General features: G+C 46.1%; 1 protein-coding gene across 16 annotated transcripts; it reads left to right on the top strand.

The window, feature by feature from the left end:
• The first annotated feature begins 515 nt into the window (after positions 1-515).
• On the top strand, positions 516-19,141 carry GSG1 (germ cell associated 1). Of its 16 annotated transcripts, none has more exons than XM_023226208.1 (7): positions 516-756; positions 13,102-13,420; positions 14,664-14,732; positions 15,033-15,080; positions 15,888-16,040; positions 16,694-16,805; positions 18,722-19,141. In XM_023226208.1, the coding sequence occupies exons 1-7, from the start codon at positions 709-711 to the stop codon at positions 19,062-19,064; spliced, it is 1,092 nt and encodes a 363-aa protein (XP_023081976.1). In that variant the 5' UTR covers positions 516-708; the 3' UTR covers positions 19,065-19,141. The 16 variants fall into 16 exon arrangements, with proteins under 16 accessions (XP_023081976.1, XP_031792134.1, XP_031792131.1 ...); XM_031936274.1 differs by having other exon boundaries at positions 16,667-16,805; XM_031936271.1 differs by having other exon boundaries at positions 15,033-15,200.
• Positions 19,142-20,306: the final 1,165 nt, after the last annotated feature.

Raw genomic sequence — 20,306 nt, 5'->3', positions numbered from 1 at the left:
ATGATATGGACAGCGTAACTGAGCAACTGAATTTCTCATTTTATGTAATCTGAATTCATTAAATTTTAATTTTAAAATGAAAGCAGTATAAAATATTTTTCATTAAACCCAACTTTATTGTTTGGGGAGGGCTACATTTTAAACATAGTAATGTATAGCATATGATTGCTGTATCGCCATATGTGTGTCCAATTTACTTTTTTTTAATGTGGCTACTAGAAAATTTTAAGTGACATATGCTGCCCACATTGCATTTTCTTTGACAGCACTGGTCTAGAGTCTCACAAGTCAGTGTGGTCTGGCTGGACTCGCATGAGAGCCATCCCAGACCTTCAGGACCTGCACTTGACTAGGCTCCCCAGGTGAATCTTACCCACAATAAGAGAAGCAGTGATCTGGATGACCTCAGAAGACATCCAGCCACTGGCAGGTACCCAGCATGACCCCTGGAGGAGGCTGAGGGAGCAACAAGGAGACCCCTGCCTGCCATTGTGACACCACAGAGTAAACCCCATGGGTCACCTAGCCCCGCCCTGGCTGGTGTCCTGCCCTCAGGACATCCTCTCCAATCCACCACACACCACCTTACCCCTCTGCGGGCAAGAGGGGACCTGACTCATCTTCACACTAAACACTCATTCTACCCAACTGATTGAGACAGAACAGAAGATAAACTGAAACTTCTCTGCCTTCGCACTGCAAGAGTGAATGAGCGATTCCTCTCAACTGACTCAAAATGTTTGCCTCACCCAGGAGGTAAGTACAAGGATTTTGAAATCTCATGAACATCTCATACACATACCCTTACTGCTGGATTTGTAACACAGGTTACACTAACTCATCAATTTCATGTATTTCACATGGTCACAGTAAGGAGCTTGGAAATGCACTATAGGGTTCTACAAAATGGAATGAAAATGTGTTACTCAGCCTAGTTTTCATAGATAAAACTGGTTTGTCCATACCTTGGCCTATTACCTTTTCATCTTCCTTCATTAAAACTTCCATTTCTTCTTCCCTTGCCTCATCGTCTTCCTTCTCCTCTCTGTTTCCAGGGCTCCCTATGCCTCTCCTTTTTTCCTTTCATCTGTATTATTCTTGTTGCCAAAATCTGGAGCCCTGTAAAGGCCCAGTAGTGGTGACAACAATAGAGCTGTGTGTCACCCCAGTGAGCTGGAAGAGCAGACATCAAGCTCTATGCCAGAGAACAGTGGGGCACCCCCAAAGTCCTGCTGGAAGCCAGCTCTGATCTGGAACTGGGAAGGACAACACACGGTGGAGCTCTTTCTGGTCTCAGAGAATCCAGGAGAGTCTTCAGGGATCCTTCCAGACCCGGGAAGGCTCTCACACTCTGCAGAGAAGTTGCGGCTTGTTTAGGATTTGACCTACATTCAGAAACGACCAGCCTCCCAATTTTCAGCTCTAAGGATTACTTAAAAAAACAAATGGTGTTCATTCGCAAATATCTTGCCTTTCTCGTGAGAGAAAAATGAAGCTTGTGATTAGCCAGCAAACTAGCACATACACAAACACACACACGTACACACACACATTCCAACAGAGGGAGCAATGTGGTGTGTTGTTGACCAGCTGGAAGTTAGGATCTCAAAGGAAAGAACAGGATAACTTAAGAGGTGCTTCTGGGACTGCAGAGCTGAGCTGGTGGTTCTGAAGAGCCATCGGAGTGTGGGCTCACGCAGTTTCCCTGATTCAGAAGCAGCCCAAAGTGAACAGATGATAAAGAAGTGGATGTGAACATGATAGAAAAAGCCAGTCACGGCTTAGAGTAAATTTTATTATTGTTCTTTATCAGTGGTTTTCTAGGAGAGACACAGAGGGAATATGGGAGCGTCTGGTTGCTAATATGTACCTGAGAGGTATAAAGTACACTTACTCCATTGCCTCATTCTGCAGGAGGTCCCATAATCTGGCCTGCAATCTGTACATTTTGTTAAAGGTGACTGTGCCTTGGCTTTTACTGAGTGGCAGCCTGGTGATGAGTCAGGCGAACAGTCCGCAAAGATTGCCAATGTTGACTCTACCATTTACTAGCTTTGTGGCCTTGAGCAAGTCAAACCCTCTGAATCAGAACCCTCATTTGTAGAATGGGGATGCCACGTCTCTTTCACGCTGGTTGTGAGGATTAAGGAAGATGTGTGAAGGGTCTAGCAAGGTGTCTGCTGTTAGCACAGGTGCACTTACCCTTCGTTGCTGCTTAGAGGCACTCTTCTTCTACCTGTTTCGATTTTCACAGAAGGACAACTCTTTGCCCTCATTCACCCCGGAGGGTAAATTTAACCCTCTGGGAGGTTAAGCAACTTGGCGAAAATCCTCAGTGCAGTCGTGCATAGGGGTCGTAAATAGAACTCGGATCTGCTGAGGGGTTTGGGTGGCGAAGTCCCGCCCCTCGAGTCCTCCCAACGAGGTGCAGACATTCCCTTAGAACGGGAGCCTGGGACCCCTAGCGTTAGGAGGCAGGGGCAGGGAAATGCCTGACTTTGGACTCCCAGCAGCCCGACACATCCCGAGCCCTGGCCCACCCGCCTGGGTGTAAGGAATCCCTCCGACTACCCCGTCTCTCCCGCCCAGCCTCGCCAGGCGGTAGAGGGGCCGCGCCTCAGGTGGCCTAGCGCCCCGGCCCAGCTCCCGGACACACATGGCGCCGCCCTCCGCGGCTCGCCGGGTCCCTGGCCTGCCCTGGCCGTCCCTGCTCTCTGGGAGGGCCCCCGGGACACGGTTCTCAGCCGACGCAGGAAGACCCAGAGGAAGAAACAGCCCGGGTCCCCCGCCCCACCCGGTCAGGAAGCCCTGGGTGGTTGGCGGCCGTGGGGCGGGGCCTCGCAAACAATGCCAAAGACGCCCGGCCCGTCGCCGCGGCAACGCGCCCCGTTGCTAGGCTACCGGGCGCTGTAGTAAACGGGCGGGAAAGCGTTACTCATCGGGGTGGGAGGGCGCGCTCGGAAGTGGAGATAGCGCGGCCCAGGCACCCCCCAGAGGCCCCACCCGTTACGCCCCCGCCCCGCCCCACGGTCCCCAAAAGCCCCCGACCCCAGCCGGCCCGCGGGCGCCGTCACCCGCGCGTGAGCGATTGCCCCACAGGAAGTGCAGATGTGGCTGCCCCTCTGATTCACTCCAGCTGCTTGGGGCCTAGAAGAAAGGCGGCTTCCTCTCCTGGAAATGACTGCGTTAGCAAAAGTCCTCAAACAATTCCATTAAAAGGCGGAAAGGGAAAGACGAGAACGAGGTCCCGAAACGCTTTTCCAGGGCCCTTCCCACTGAATTGAAGTGTTCCCAACACTCGGAATCTACGTTAGGAAGACTAGAGTCATTTGATTGTGCGACCATTTGAGGTGATGTGGCCCCTTAAATGTGGTTACAGCTGAGAATAAATCCTGGAGCTGTGTCCTACAGTGATGTAGTCATTTTGAACACTAAGCACGGGCATTTTGGTGGCATTACTCTTCCCTTCCGAGTTGGGAAACAAATGTGAAAATGTCCCGTGTGAAGACCTTCTTTGTCTTCATCACTGAAGGAGCTGAAGGTTAGGCACTGATGTAAACATTGCAGTTAGAGCAGCAAAAGCTCAGAAAGTTGGAGATACATCATCCAAAATGCTCTACTTGGTAGGGGACCACCCAGCTTGGAAAAGGATATAACATTTCCAATCTGTCACTGGTTTTTGAGCAATCTGTTTGTCCCCTGATCTCTGTGCACTAAAGATAATATACTATTTCATGAGATCATCGCTGTTTTTGGGGCTTTGCTCATTTAAAAGCAGGAATGTTTCCACAGGTGAGAGGAAATGGATTGGCAGAGAATCTGTTTGATGAAATTCTGGGTGCATCTGCGTAAAAAGGCTTAGGGTGTGCCTGTGGACCCATGACTTCCTTTGTAGCTTCTCACTGCTCTTACATATGTGAATCCGGAAGCATCCTGTTTCCTTTAGCAACAGAAGGCTGTTTGGACTCACTTCTTTATTCACATCTTCACTCAGGATTCCTAATTGTATCCATAAGCCTTTTTGCATTACAAACCTCATTCATTCATTCATAGATGTTAAAACACTGCTAGGCTCTGAGGATCAACAATGAATAAAACATAGCTGCTACTATATCAAGCAACTTACAGTCAAATGAGCATAACAGACAAGAAAGTCATGCGATGAGTTACATGAGAGAGGCACATGCTAGAACATGCAGGAGCAGAGAACAGGGGCAGGCATGGTCATCAGACCAGTGATAGCCGAAACATTTACACCCTGCTCCAGCCTTTGTCTACTGAGTAATAGAAAGAAGTTAATGGCGCGTGGGTCAGAAATCTAGCTCCTGGGAGGACAGAGATACTCCTGCCAGGGAGAGAAAACAAACCTTTCCGGGAAGATGCCAGTGTGGATGATGTGAAGAAAAAAGAAACAAACAAAACAAACAAAAAAACACCGGATCCCTTAGCCCCAGGCCTTGGCATTAGGGAAGTGGTGTGGTATATAACCTGCTTTCCGGCTCAGCATTCAGTTTGTCATTTAATCACCCCTAACCTGCAGTGAACTCACAAAACAATAAATTGCATTCCCATTTACAAAGTATGTGTAGGTGCCCCAAGACCACTGTTTTCTCTTGATGCACAGCCTAGTAAATGTGGTTTTGTCCAGCACAGGGAACAGGGACTGAGGACGTTACCAAATATGGGTTATCCCCCACCGTTGGCCTTGTGGTGTCATAAATTATGAGGTGCATATATATTCCTGCGGAGGTCATCTTGGAATGATCACTGTCCAACATGCTAGAGCTAAATACTGTTTTTAGGTGTGGAATCTTCGTGTCTATGCTGAGTCATGAGCTTCTGAGCTGAACCTAATTATATTTATGTCGCATTGACTAGCAATTACTTCTTCTAAGAGAGGAAAGGGAAGAAAAAAATATTAACATGCCCAAATTACAATGAAAGGAAGTGAGTGGGATGCTGGGCTCTGATGTTTGTGGCCAGGCAGAAAAACTCATGTTTTGTCAAAAAGAGGAAATTAGACGTTGTGGCCCAGGGTCCCTGGGGAGGGGGAGATCAAGTCTGTTCACATTCAGCAGCCAGGCAGCCAAGTATGCACACAAAATGCACAGCTTCCTAAGGGGTGGACCCAGGCTTTGTGGAGGCCTAAAATAATATAGTTTTGGAGGCCCTCTTTAAGAAAAAGAGTACACAATTACAAGTGTAAATTAGGTAACAAGGTTTTAGAAGAGGTGGAGGGAGTAGGGGACATGGAAGCTGAAGTTTCATTAGCTTCACTCTAAATAAATCCACCCCTGAGCCTCATCATATAACACACTTAAGAGTCTGCCACTCCCATCCCCATTTCCCTGGGGAAGGCAAACTTCAGGCTATTAAGGCACAGGGGGTGCGGTTTATGAGCAGAGGCAATAAAAACCAAAGACATAAGACCGTGCCAAACAGTGACTCAAGCGGGCTATGAGAAGTGTCTGCAAGTATTTGAAGGGTGTAAGCACAGAGAGGGGAAAATAATTGTTCACTGTTCTGGGTTGGAAAGACAATGAAGATACAATTAAGTAAAGAAAAATGTGCACAAAACTCATCAGGAAACATTGGCTAACTGTATTTTCTGATACCGTGGAGTTGTATTTCCCATGGGAAGTATATGAGGATCTACTGAGTCACTGAAGTTGGAACTGGCCGCACCAAAAAAAAAAAAAAAAAAAGTGCGACAGGAAAAAAACCCATACAAGACTCCTAGGGGGTGGCTGGATGCCCTAAAGCTCTGTGTCAGCCCTGAAGTCCTCAGGGCTGACACATGGCATTCTGTAGATTAGCAGGCAGGGAGGATGCCAAATTTTTTTTAAAAAAGGATCCTATGGGGAGGAACAGCCACCTCCACCCACATTTTGCCGACTGGTGGGGGAAGCACGTGACGGAAGCGGAAACGATGAGGGGATAGCGCCACCCAGCGTTATGATGAAACTACTAGCTAGGAAACCAACAGCCGATGCAACTGTAAAAAAAAAAAAAAAAAAAAAAGAACACAAAATTCCTCCTTCTCCTCCCAAAGGAGAGCGGGTTCTGTCACAATAAATAAAGGGTTCTTTGGGCGACGCAGAAAACATACCTGAACATGGCACATGTTTATCAAATTTGCTTGTTAACATCAGTCTGAGGAGAGCAGACATTACAGGTAACAAAAGCAGGATCCAAAGCAACTCATTCAGCTAGAACGTGGACTAATTCAAACAATTGAGTTCAGAAGAACCTGCCTTTGATTCCCTAAACGAACTGCACAAATATAGAATGGGAAAAACACAACCTCATGGCTAGTCTGGAAGATGGGGAGGAAGGGCCAGGTGGGATACAGAGGGTTTTATTAAATGTAAGCCCAAAATGAGTCCAACAGGTACCATTTTACATGAATTCCCTGGGTAAATATTAAGAACTTTCTAAAATTCCCAATCCCTGGGCCTCATCCAGAACTACTATGAAATCTCAGGGTGGATCCAGGAATCGGCATATTTTCCAAACTTTCAAAGATTGTTCTGATACTCCATCAGAACTGAGAACGACTGCTCTAATATGAAAGTGAGACCTTTAAGGAAGTTACATTTAAGACAAATGCAGTAGTTATAATGGAATATAGAAAGTGTTGTGAGAAGGCCGGGTGCAGTGGCTCCCGCCTGTAATCCCAGCACTGTGGGAGGCCAAGGTGGGAGGACTGGTTGAGCCCAGGATTTTGAGATCAGCCCGGACAATATAGTGAGATCCTGTCTCTACTAAAATTAAAAAAAATAATAATAATAAGTGTTGTGAGAGAGGTATAGTGTGACAAGGACCATGAGGAGGGAACTGTACATCCTAGGGAGAAAAGAAACATTTTCAAAGAGTGGATGACTTTTTAGACTAATTTCGTTGAGAGGCAGGCAGTTCACCAGATAAAAAGAGATTGAAGGCATTCCAGGCAGAAGGAAGAGCATCAGCAAAGGCTTGGAGGATGAAAGTCCATGCAGCGTTTAGGGACTCGCAAACAGCGGCAGAATCTCTTTCTGCCCAATTAATTTGCACTTTTTTTTTTTTGAGAGATGGAGTCTCGTTCTGTGGCCCAGGTTGGAGGGCAGTGGCACAATCTCGGCTCACTGCAACCTCTGTCTCGCGGGTTCAAGAGATTCTCCTGCCTCAGCCTCCCTAGTAGTTGGGATTACAGGTGCCTGCCACAATGCCTGGCTATTTTTTTTTTTTTTTTTTTTTTTTGTATTTTTAAGTAGAGACAGGGTGTCACTATGTTGACCAGGCTAGTCTCGAACTCCTCACCTCAAGTGATCCAACTGCCTCGGCCTCCCAAAGTGCTGGGATTGCAGGCATGAACCATTGGGCCCAGCTGTTTGTACAATTTTGAGGAGAAAAAGAACAACTTGTACTTCTGACTGACTGGTGGCAAGAAGATATGCAAACGACCCCTTACTGGTTTGTCAGATTACTTTTTCAACATTTTAGAAACTCTTTTTTGAAATATAAAATATTGTCATTCCTTTGCCTGAAGGTTGGGAGAGGAATGATAAATAGCCACGGCCTTCCGGATCCTGGAATTCATTTATCTCCAATCCTATCTGCATCCTCACCCCATCCCCAGCGAACACTCTCACTCAGCATTCCATGTGTAGAGAGAGATACTTAATAGTACTTATTCTAATGTTCTAACTGGAAGGTGGAGACCACCCATGGAACAGGGAAACTATTTCCTGTTCATGGCTCCATGAGGCCCTGACATTGCAGAGAACAGAGTTTCTTCAAAGGGCTGGGAAACCCTACTCAAGGGAAGGTAAACTTCTGCAGTAATGGTGACCTGCCATATCTTCATGTCTGCCATAAATTCGATTCCAATCCATTCACTCCAGTTACCTACAGAATGGCAGGCAGTGGAAACTAAACCATCATTTACTTTTAAAAGAAATGTTCCTCTGCAAATTGCAGGTCCTTGCTTCTTTATGCTTAATCCCAGATCCCCATTGGCAAGCTCTCTGGTGTAATCTCCCAGAACAGCTGGGCCCTGATTGCCTTGTCAATTATTAAATGCCCATGTTCCCTGTAAGGCAGCATTTAATCATGAGGCACTCCAAAGAATATGAGATAGAAAGGGAGGGGTAGGAGGAGAGGAAGGAGGGTAGGAAGACAGTTTGTATTCTTGCAACATTAAACCAAAGGGACCTGCAATGCAGATGGCATCCTTCGCTTCTTCCAGACAAGCTGCAAGGCGCTGACCATGGCCAAGGTAACTGGCTTCCCCTCATATTGCTCAAGGGATGCAGTCTACAGCTATTTTGTACCTGGCTCTTTTTGTGCACCTGCCTCATCGATCTGTTGTCCTTTCTAGCCTATACTAATTCTGGGTTACTCTGTTAATATATGTTGATGGATGGGTTACTGATTATACATTGGTGCCTACGCACTTCCTAATGATCTAAGGGCCCAAGTGTTAGCGAAACCACTCTGTCCCTTTTCCAGAGAGTAAAGAGTCACCTTGGCATAGGATCTGTTGCATACACAAAGATAGAGTTGTTCTTATGGCCATTACTTCTTCAGGATCACTTTATGGAAACCATTGCAAAATTAGATTTGTTCTTCCAATTCAAGAGGTAATTGGATCGTAGCAGGGAAAGGCATGTTTGGGGAAAGGAGTAAAGTATGTGGCAAAGGGCATGGTACTATAGGTGTTGAAGATAATTTTTGAAAATTATCGAGTGAAATTATCATTTGATATCAAAAAGATGATTTCTGAATGAGGTTCCTTGTGTCTCTGCCTGGTGGACACTCCTTCTGGAAGGAACCTCTTTGAGCTTCAGTCCAAGCTCTTTTTTATTCTTTGTTTCTCAAATTGCCTCTTCCTTAAATTGATTGTCACCTTGTTGCCACAAAGTGGGTGTATCTTAGCACGGGGTTCATTATTCTTTCTTATTTCTGAATAACCCCTAGAATAACTTGCAAATTTATATAACTTAAAGTGGATTGAATGTGGAGTAAAAATCTTGCAAGTGTAACTTGAAATGGATTGAGTGTGCAGTTAAAATCTGACATGATAATTGACACCTTTCCAAACCAGACTGAAAATGATCGTTGAAAAATGAATGCTGAGGTCACAAAAGTTAGAATTGCCTAAGTCTTTAGGTCAGTCTTTACACCAAATAGTTAGTGAAGATGTTTTACCTGGAAATCCATTTCTTATTCAAGCAATGTAAGAATTATTAGAAAGGATGACTCATAGTAAGAGAATGATGACTAAAACCAATAGGATTTTCATAACTAAAACCAAGATGAAAACATTTTAGGAAAGGGGAACTGGGCAACATAGGACTTCAGTGTCTGGCAATAGAAAATCTTTCCTCCTCCCAGATGCTGCAGATTTTTTGTCCTTAGGCAAGGTCACCCAGAGTCTTGCAAGAACTGACAATTCTTGGCAGAGTTAATTTGTTGAGTGCTTTTAAAAGTAAAATCATATCAGCAGATTGCTTTTCAGAAGTTGTCTTGATCATGTTTTGTATATTGGTTTTACATACATATGATCTTTGTGTATTTCTTATTGCCATAAATAATAAGCACTTTGTGATATGCACTGTCTTAGTTCCTGGAAATTCTGAAGAACAAATTGTTTCATTTCTAAGGTAAAGTTCTCTGTTAATGTAGAAACATTAAGTTGGACGTGATAAGGGAGGGAAATTTATGGGCCTGTCCATTTAACTGTGGTTTTATTTATAGCTCTTAAGCTAAGCAGATTTAAGTCTGATTAATTCTGATATGAAGGATCCCCTGGAAAGCTCAAGAAGGTTTACTTTAAGAAGCGTCTGTCAGCAACTAAGCATGGGCTTCTTTTCTGTTCAGTGTGCATTAATATAACTGTATAAACTGCTCTAACACAAAGTAAGAGACTTGCCAAATTACTTCTCTAAGTCAAATTAAATCTGGCTCCAAGCCACCACTCAACAAAGTTGGCAATCTAATACTGGTCATATTTTAGCTTGCCCTCCTATTCTCTTAGGCTGAAAATGACATAGAGAGTAGGGGCTCCAGCCAGAGCCATCCGGGGGGCTTCAGTTCTTTCGGCAGCCTCTTCTGTGTCCCCACTGTGAGGCAGGCACTTCTGCACCAGGCTGGAAGACACCGCCCTCCAGGGTCCTCTCCACTGACCAAGGGCCTGGCTGCCGACACCCTACCCATGGCTCTGTGGACACCAAACCTGCTGTCCAGCCTACACAGGCACGACAATTTCAAATGCGAGCATTTGAAATTCTATTGTCTCTGTGGCAGTGGATGGAAGCTGGGCCCGACTGCTACCCCTCCCAGAACCATAAGCCCCATCTCCTCTCCAAAGGTTTCAATAGCCCCGCATATCCCAGTAGGTTCACTGCCCTCTTTTATCCTCCAGGCCCCAAAGCATCCATCTGCTTCCCCCGGAGGTTTCCAGTTTAATATTCATTGCCATACTCCTTTCAGAGGAATCTATAATTCAGGGAAGAGGACACCAATAGCTCACTACATTGTTACAATAGCAAATGCTTCAGCAAGTCAGTGCTACTGCCTGTCAGTGAAGACAAAGCCAAAAACGATTACCACGAAGAGCATTTGGAATGCTCCCAATTCTTTTTTCTAAACTTTTATATAAAGTTGAGACTTTATGTAAAAGTTTTCCAGAAGTTGTCAATTGCCTTGTCAATTATTAATTATATAATTATATATGTATATATATTAATATTATTTTATACAAAGTTAAAAGTTTATATAAACTGTTATGTAAAAGTTTATATAACTGGCCAGGCACAGTGGCTCACACCTGTAATCCCAGCACTTTGGGAGGCCGAGGCAGGCAGATCACCTGACATCAGGAGATCAAGACCAGCCTGGCCAACATAGTGAAACCCCATCTCTACTAAAAAAATACAAAAAAAATGAGTCAGTGCTTGTAATCCCAGCTACTCGGGAGGCTGAAGCAGGAGAATCTCTTGAACCCAGGAGGTGGAGGTTGTGGTGAGCCAAGATTGTGCCATTGCACCCCAGCCTGGGCAACAAGAGTGAAACTCCATCTCAAAAAAAAAAGAAAAACTTTATATAACCTCTGACTGAGGTCATTGCTATCTGATGCTTATTCAGAACATCTTCAATTTACTCAGTCGTTTAGTACTGAGTGTCTAATGTGTAAAATACTGTGCTAGTTGCTGTGGGAAAGATAAAAATCACAAAGACACATTTGCTACCTAATGGCAGCTTGAAATCTTGGAGGGAAGATAAGACATGACCAAAAATAAATATGAAAAGAGTACCATTAAGAAGGCACATCCCACAGTCCTTGAAGCCCTTCCAAGCCTCACTTCCCATGGAAGGTGCTGTTTAGGGGATGTCCCTGACGCAGCTGGGACTTGGGGTGAGCCTCAGAGGGGCAGGACTTCAGTAGACAGGGCCTGGCCAGCAGTGGTATTAATATTTGCAGCAATCCACCTTCTCTCTCTCTTGCTCAATCTGCTGGTCCAAGAACTCCAGGTAGTGGCTGCTGGCAGATCCATCACTGCTACTCAGAATGATCCCCTTGCTGTTTGTTGGTGGGGTCATTATGGCAGTCACCATAAAGGTACACACACACACACACACACACCCCCTCCCTAGGATTTGCCAGCTGGAGGCTATGTTGATTCTACTCTCACCATTTGAAGCAGAAATGGAAGATTTTAACACGTTCACATCCAATTCATGCTGACTTCTGCATTCGTCATTCTAATTTGTCCTATCTGGTGGATCACCTTTATCCTACTTCTGTGTATTGCTGCATATCATGCCCAGAGACCAGCCCCTGTCATTCAATCTATGCAAATCACCGCTTTTCTGCGGTTGGACCTGTGTAAGATTCAACTTGAAGAAGCATCATCCCTGCATTGTGTAGAGGCCAGGAGAAAACCTTCCCTTTGCCCTCCAAAGGTTCACTGAAAATCACTGACAAGAGGCAGATTAATAGGAGAAAAAACATACAAGTTTATTTGATCATAGTTTCACATGACAAGGGAACCTTCAGAATGAAGACCCAAAGATGCAGGGAAAATTGTCTGTTTTTATGCTTAGGTTCAAAAAAGTATGGACAGTCACGTAGAAATGTGATTGGACATCAAGGGCATGATCTACTGTTTTTTTGTTTATTTATTGTTCTTTATTTTTTAGAGACAGATAGTCCAGACTGGAGTGCAGTGGCACAGACTGCGCTCTGTAAAACAGACTTTAGAGATCGTCTGTTGCCCAGACTGGAGTGCAGTGGCACGATCATGGCTCACTGCAGCCTCGACCTCCTGGGCTCAGGTGATCCTCCCACCTCAGCCTCAAAACTAGCTGGGACTACAGGCACGCACCATCAGGCCCGGCTAATTTTTCACAGTGACAGGGTCTCACTATGTTACCCAGGCTGGTCATTAATTCCTGAACTCGAGCAATCCTCCCACCTCTGGGAGGGATTACGGTGCTAGGATTACAGGCGTGAGCCACTGCATCTGGCCTGATCTAACAACGTTAATAGACTGAGTGGGGAAACCCAGCAAGGCCTGCCTCTCGTTGGCCTCTCTGAGCGTGCATTTCTTCCTTCCGGGTGTGGGGCAGGACCCTCTCTGGAATGGGAGTCTTATGACCTACAGTCACACAAGCTAGGTCAGATAACTTCTTTAGGGTCAGTTTGTACACGGAAAGGCAGAGGGAAAGTTAGAGTAATATTTTTAGGTTTTATGGCTGGCTCTGGGGAAAGGGGCTCTGGTTTCCACGACCCACCTTGAGGAAGAGGGATTCTAGTTTCTGTGGCTAGCCTCGGGCAAGAGTGGGACTGAGACAGGAGGACAGGAGAAGGTCAGAGAGAGCCGCTCTGAGGCCCCCGTGCGGGCATATGGTTTTCTGAGACCCTCCAGGTGCTTGCTGCACACCCCTCCTGAAGCCGGGCTTCCATGCGGCCCCTGTCAGAGGAGGGTTGTGCCGATCCGCCTTGGAGGGGTATGGCTTGAGCAGAGGGAGCACGGGGAAAGGCGGCCAAATCTCCGACGCGGCTCTGAGTCAAGCTCCCTTGCTCCCCTCCCTTCCACTTCTGCTTGTCTATTACAGATGGAGCTCGCGAAGGCCTTCTCTGGCCAGCGGACACTCCTATCTGCCGTCCTCAGCATGCTATCACTCAGCTTCTCCACAATATCCCTGCTCAGCAACTACTGGTTTGTGGGCACACAGAAGGTGCCCAAGCCCCTGTGCGAGAAAGGTCTGGCAGCCAAGTGCTTTGACATGCCAGTGTCCCTGGATGGAGATACCACCAACACATCCACGCAGGAGGTGGTACGATACAACTGGGAGACTGGGGATGACCGGTTCTCCTTCCGGAGCTTCCGGAGTGGCATGTGGCTATCCTGTGAGGAAACTGTGGAAGAACCAGGTAGCCTAAATTCTGGGATATAAGAGCAACGGGGTCAGGGTGGGCAAGGGATCTAATGCAGGCATGGAAACCAGGTAGGCCCGCTTAGGGCTGGGGTTGCCCTGGGAAGTGCAGCACTGCCCACACCCCAGTGGGCCTCACCTCCTTCTCCCAGCACAGAACCTTCCACCTCTGTGTAGTGTCCTTTTCTATGGCAGCCCCTTTTAATAAGGTTGGCTTTTCACTTCCTCCCTCTGTAGTAGACTTGTTGGTTCAAAATAGCATGTTAAAAATAGAATTAACCTTAAAAGCTTCATTTAGACCATTCACATTATGAGAATTTCCAGTCTAGAGACCTAGAATTGCTGTTTAGAAACAAAACGAAGGGAGAGGAATATTGTAGGAAAGCCCTAGCTCTGCTCAACTGTGACCTCATACAAATAACTTTGTTTCTTTCTTTTTTTTTTTTTTTTTTGTTTTTGAGACGAAGTTTCACTCTTGTTGCCCAGGTTGGAGTGCAATGCACCATCTCGGCTCACTGCAACCTCCGCCTCCCAGGTTTAAGCAATTTTCCTGCCTCAGCCTCCCAAGTAGCTGGGATTACAGGCATGCGCCACCATGCCCGGCTAATTTTGTATTTTTAGTAGAGATGGGGTTTCTCCATGTTGGTCAGGCTGGGCTCCAACTCCCGACCTCAGGTGATCCGCCCACCTCAGCCTCCCAAAGTGCTTAAGATTACAGGCATGAGCCATCACGCCCAGCCTATAACTTCGCTTCTATAGGCTTTGATTTGCTCATTTGTGAGATGAAAGCATCACAGCAGATAATCTTTACAGCCTTTTCCTGGCCCCAAAGTGTTTTATCATTCTAAGTATTACTGCTACCATTTAAAAGTGGGGGAACTGAAGCCAGCCAGCTAGGGTAACTAGATCACGTAGGGGAGCCCTCAAGGAGCTGAAGGCAGATCTGCCAGATGTCCTGCCCCTCGGTGCACACTAGCAAAGCAGGCAGGTGCTGGTCGATGTGTGTTCCTCAGGTTTGGAGGAATGAGCTGAAGGCACCTCCTCTTCCCTGCCCAGAGCACTGAAAGGCGACTCTGTGTCCTGGGAAGAAAGCACCTGGTAGTGAAGTTTTTCTAATGCCCAGAATCATGAACCATTTGGTATCTGCTACTTCTCCCTATTTGAGCTAAAAGGGAGATGGAAGAGGAATTTTTTTTTTAAATGTGTATATTTACATTTATATTTATTATTGTGTCACTTAGCACTGCTCCATCCCCAGTCCTGGAAACAATTTAGAGCCCTTCGGTCCAGTGGTACAGCGGCAGCAAAAGGTATTAGTTAACAATAAGATCATTAACTCTTCAGGACATGGGAAATGGGAATATTAAGCTATGTAGGTGCTCTCAGGGAAACAGCTTCTGCATTATCAGAGATTGAAGAGAGAGAAATTCAACTGGGCTGACTCTTGGCTGTGCCATTCATTCACCCAGGTATTCTTTCCTGCTTTCCTGCTCTATGCGGGGCAGGTGCTGTCAGAGCAGAGGGAGCAGCGCCAGGTATGGGGTGGAGAAGGTTTTTATTCCGACCATCCCAGGGAGCAGTTCCATGACGTTGCACCTTGTATGTTTCAGGGGAGAGGTGCCGAAGTTTCATTGAACTCACACCACCAACCGAGAGAGGTGAGAAAGGACTACTGGAATTTGCCACGTTGCAAGGCCCATGTCACCCCACTCTCCGATTTGGAGGGAAGCGGTTGATGGAGAAGGCTTCCCTCCCCTCCCCTCCCTTGGGGCTTTGTGGCAAGTATGTGTCTGATAAGGAATTTACAGTAGTTACCATTGATTTGAGCCTCTCCGGATCTAAACTGCACTGTCATCTCCCACTTTTCTCTTCTGAGCCCCACAGGGTGACACAAATTCCCCCTGGAACTGACTTTCATTCATATGCAGGAACGCAAAAAAGGAACAGCGGGGATAAGTAAGATTCACAAATAGAAAACCACCAACAGCAGCGCTAACCTACTCTGGTTGCCAAGTAACCGCGTAGGAAGGCTTAGGTTTTTCCTCCTCCTCCTCCACTATTATTGTTATTATTATTTGCTCAAATGAAAGGAAAGGAGTGGAGAAAGGAGGCAGGGAGGAAACCGTCCCAAAATTAAATGAGGAAAAAGAGGACAAAAATGATAACTAGAGCAACATTATTTCCCTGCAGGATTTATGAAAATTCGATGATTTCTTCTCAAATCTCCCTAACAGTATTTACAGTCGGTCAAACTTACTTCGGTATATATTGGTTATAGAGTGGGAGCTGTGAGCGACGTCAAAGAACCAGAATGAAGTAATGTTCCTCCCTGGTTTCAACTGTGCCTCATTCTCCCCTTCGCAGATGCTGCTAGGGTCTTAACTCCTAATAGGCATCCTATGCTCACCGTTTGTTCAGTTTTTTAACTGAGGGTGAGCGCTCCCTCTTCCTCTGGTTTCTGGCAGAAATCCTATGGTTATCCCTGGGAACGCAGATCACCTACATCGGACTTCAATTCATCAGCTTCCTCCTGCTACTAACGGACTTGCTACTTACTGCGAACCCTGCCTGTGGGCTCAAACTGAGCGCCTTTGCTGCTGTTTCCTCTGTGCTGTCAGGTGAGTTGCTCCTGGAGTGGGAGGGGGTGGTTGGCCCTGGACACCTTTGAAGCCCTAGCTGGAGGACTTGAGTCTTTGCCCTGAAGGGGAGAAGGAGCCCAAAGGCAGTATAAAGAATGGAGGTAGGCATCTTTAATTTTAAATTGAAGTAACGTGAAATTGTATATTGGATCACCATGTACTTTACAAAATGATTTACCTCTAGGTTCCTTTATTTGCAAGTTTCTCAATATGTAAAATCTATTGTTTGGGTTATTTTTCAGCTGTGACATATACACAGCTTTTCAAGACCAGTCTCCATTGGATAAAGTGAGAGAATGCACATATAAAATGAAGAATTAAGCCAACATTGGGGTGTAGGTGGGAAGGAGTAGGGGTGGGGTGCAGTGGCCTTGGGTGCAGCATTGACTCAGACTTTTTCCATAGCTCTCAGCCTACAGTCTGGGATCACCTATTGCAAAGATGTGCATTTAAGGAGAAGCCCCCATTGTGGATTAGTCTTCAGGAAATGCAGGAAATGTGGTGGCATAGGGTAATGGGTTACTCCAACAGAGGCTGCGCCTGACTGCAAGAAGGGTGATCCAAAATCATACTCCTGGCAGATGGCGTGAAAGCCTTTCTCTAAGGGCTCTGCCTTCCTGTTTCCTCCGTAGGTCTCTTGGGGATGGTGGCCCACATGATGTATTCACAAGTCTTCCAGGCGACTGCCAACTTGGGTCCGGAAGACTGGAGACCACATGTTTGGAATTATGGCTGGGCCTTCTAGTAAGTGCTGTCATCTCCTGAACCTTTGTACCCAGCCAGCCTTCATGAGATTTTCTACCCCCAGCTAGATGCTTATTCGGTGAAGCCCTGCCTTCTCTTCATCCCTCATCCCAGGAGCCTGTCAACCACACACAGGCCTGCATCATCAGGACACATCCATTCTTCCCTGCCTTGACTGGGTACCGGGAGGATTCCTCCAGGGTGTCTTGGGAGGCTGTTATTTTGTCCAGTTTTCCTGCTCATCAGCTGTGGCAGTTGCCTCTTCACCTGGCATATATGTCACCCTGGGGAAACAAGACTGATTTTGTAGGCCTTATGGAAATGTGCTCTATTTTTTCTTAATGATTCAAGGTATTAGAGAACAGAGAAATGGAGACATCCCTTTGAAATTTGGACTGAATTGCATTCTCTGTAAATGGCTTACTCCTCTCCTCTTCACTTCCTTCTATATCCATTCTTATTCTATTGACCCGTGTTGGAAATAAAACTTCACTACCACAGTCATTCTCTAACCCTTAAAGAACTAAGGGGGTCAGTCATTTTAGATTTCTCTTAAAAAGACAGCGACAGCAAACATCACGAGGCAACACATTCAAGTTAAATATTACCTCTAAGAGCTCTTACTTTCTCCCTTAAGGAGCACTCTTTATTCACAGCAAGTTGTCAACTTGTACTGATATTTACTAAGTGCTAAGTACTTTGAGAGCACTGAAAAGACACAGTGATGGGCTCAAGTTTCCACTCAGAGAAGGAAGCCTGCACGTCTGTTGTGAGGCCCTATCCCCTTTCCCGTGGCACAATCTGTGCTAATAATTTGGGAGTCTGAGTCTACTCCACCAGCCAGGGCATCGGCTCAATGCAGTTCCCAGATCCAGCATTTCTCATCTTTTGTCTGTCTTCAGGCCATTCTTGGCATTACGGCTGTGGAGCTCAGGCTAGGCAACGCCCATCAGTCAACTCCCAGAAGCATCCCAGACTGAACCTACTGCGTTTGTCAGAGGCAACAGATATGAACACACAGTGCCTGCATGTGACCTGGCTTTAACCATCACTTGGCCTCATGAAATCCCTCCCTAACCTCACAAAACTTCCTGTTTCCTGAGCTTCCCAGAACCACAGGGAGATTTAGGGATTTGGTTTTCCAAGTTTTCAGGAATGTGTTTAATATAGTTCCCTAGTGTCTTCTTTTCCTTTCTTGAATCCATCCAGATTCCCTTAATCTCCAGCTCCTCTCCCATCCATTATGAACTCCCTTAAGCCAAAACCACACTGTTTTCATATGAAGCAAATTCCACTAGTACAACCTGTAATACCTCCTGATTTGTAGTAAATGTTTTCCTGAATGACTTTCAGAGGCTCAACTTTGTGGACCCTAACACTGCTAGGTTCAAAACAAAGGAAGACGGAAGAGGGATGATTCCTCCCAGCATCTAAGTTGGGGGACACCTTTGGCAGAGTGTGTGTGTGTGTGTGTGTGTGTATTGGGGTGGGAGAGGGAGGGTATGCAGTGGGTTATGTCCACTGCATACAGCTCAGCTTCAAGCCTGGGGAATCTTGGAGATTTTACAAGGGTCAATGCAGCTTGGGAAACAGGAGTCCAAATACACACAGACACACACACACACACACACACAAAATAGGCACACCAGATAGAAAAGGGCATGGCACCGACAACTCATCAATTCAGTGAAAACAAATCCATTAAGCTCCTAGTCTGATACGAGGACTACATGAGTCATTCTCTTTTCAGAAATCGGTAAGTTCTCTTCCCACAGTTCTTTACCTGAAACATGGTGGAAAGTCCCTAAATCCCTACAAGGCATTAAGCTAGTCCACTAGTAGGAAGAGGTCATGGTATTTTCCTCTCAAGAAAGTCCTATTCTTATTGTCCAATCTTTTTGTGCGTTTGTCCCTAGCATGGCCTGGCTCTCCTTCACCTGCTGCATGGCGTCAGCTGTCACCACCTTCAACACGTACACCAGGATGGTGCTGGAGTTCAAGTGCAAGCATAGTAAGAGCTTCAAGGAACCCCCGAACTGCCTACCACATCACCACCGGTGTTTCCCTCGGCAGCTGTCAAGTGCAGCCCCTACCGCGGGTCCTTTGACCGGCTACCACCAGTATCATAATCAGCCCATCCACTCTGTCTCTGAGGGAGTCGAATTCTACTCTGAGCTGCGGAACAAGGGATTTCAACGAGGGGCCAGCCAGGAGCTGAAAGAAGCAGTTAGGTCATCTGTAGAGGAAGAGCAGTGTTAGGAGTTAAGCAAGTTTGGGGAGTAGGCTTGAGCCCTACCTTACACGTCTGCTGATTATCAACATGTGCTTAAGCCAACGTCCGTCTCTTGAGCATGGTTTTTAGAGGCTATGAATAAGGGTTATCTTTAAGTCCTAAGGGATTCCTGGGTGCCATGGCTCTCTTTTCCTCTACAGCTCCATCTCGTTTCACCCACCCCACATCTCACACATCCAGAATTCCCTTCTTTACTGATAGCTTCTGTGCCAGGTTCTGGGCTAAACCATGGAGATAAAAAGAGGAGTAAAATATACTTCCTGACTGACCTTAAGGGTCTGATAAATCTAGTTATCAGTCTGGAAATTGGAGAAATGGAGGTGAGCAAATTAACAGTAGTATGACTGTGGCTCAACTTTCCATGTACATGCGAATTGTTCTGGAAGTCACAGATGGGAAGACAGAAGCACCCCTGAGTGCTTTGCCATGTAGCACAAAGGTCCCCCACACTGCCTGAGACAGTGTCCTGCATCCACACAGTAGGTACCAGTAAAAGTGTTATTAAATATTGTCCCAGGAGCCCTTAGGAGAGTGGTTTAACATGAGAAGGCGCCAACAGCACACAGGGTCAGGGTCACTTCTAGAAATAGCCCACCAAGGCTATTCAGATGGGACTGTGGTTCCCTTCTGGACAGTCATACTAGGGACTTGCCAGTGAACAAAGGGGCACAGGCTCCTCTCTGGATCCTACCTTTTCATCCCTTCTGAGAAATGTACTCTATTATTTCCTCCATAAAGAATGCCACCCATCCGATTCCTCAAGGATCTAGAACTAGAAATACCATTTGACCCAGCCATCCCATTGCTGGGGATATACCCAAAGGATTATAAGTCATGCTGCTATAAAGACACATGCACATGTATGTTTATTGCAGCACTATTCACGATAGCAAAGACTTGGAACCAACCCAAATGTCCATCAGTGATAGACTGGATTAAGAAAATGTGGCACATAGACACTGTGGAATACTATGCAGCCATAAAAAAGGATGAGTTCTTGTCCTTTGTAGGGACATGGATGAAACTGGAAACCATCATTCTCAGCAAACTATCACAAGAACAGAAAACCAAACACTGCATATTCTCACTCATAGGTGGGAACTGAACAATGAGATCACTTGGACACAGGAAGGGGAACATCACACACCGGGGCCTGTCGTTGGGTGGGGGAAGGGGGGAGGGATAGCATTAGGAGATAAACTTAATGT

The sequence above is a fragment of the Piliocolobus tephrosceles genome, chromosome 10, assembly GCF_002776525.5.
Source record: "Piliocolobus tephrosceles isolate RC106 chromosome 10, ASM277652v3, whole genome shotgun sequence".
NCBI lineage: Eukaryota > Metazoa > Chordata > Mammalia > Primates > Cercopithecidae > Piliocolobus > Piliocolobus tephrosceles.
The sequence above is the reverse complement of the archived record's forward strand: the minus strand, read 5'-3'. Positions and strand labels throughout refer to the sequence as shown.

Bases quoted from the DNA above. Each gene is read 5' to 3' on its own strand.
- GSG1 (XM_031936271.1), top strand. From the start codon at position 709: ATGAGCGATTCCTCTCAACTGACTCAAAATGTTTGCCTCACCCAGGAG. The intron at 14,733-15,032 runs GTATTAGTTAAC...TGTATGTTTCAG, and splicing joins TGGTACAGCGGCAGCAAAAG to GGGAGAGGTGCCGAAGTTTC. The intron at 16,806-18,721 runs GTAAGTGCTGTC...GTTTGTCCCTAG, and splicing joins AATTATGGCTGGGCCTTCTA to CATGGCCTGGCTCTCCTTCA.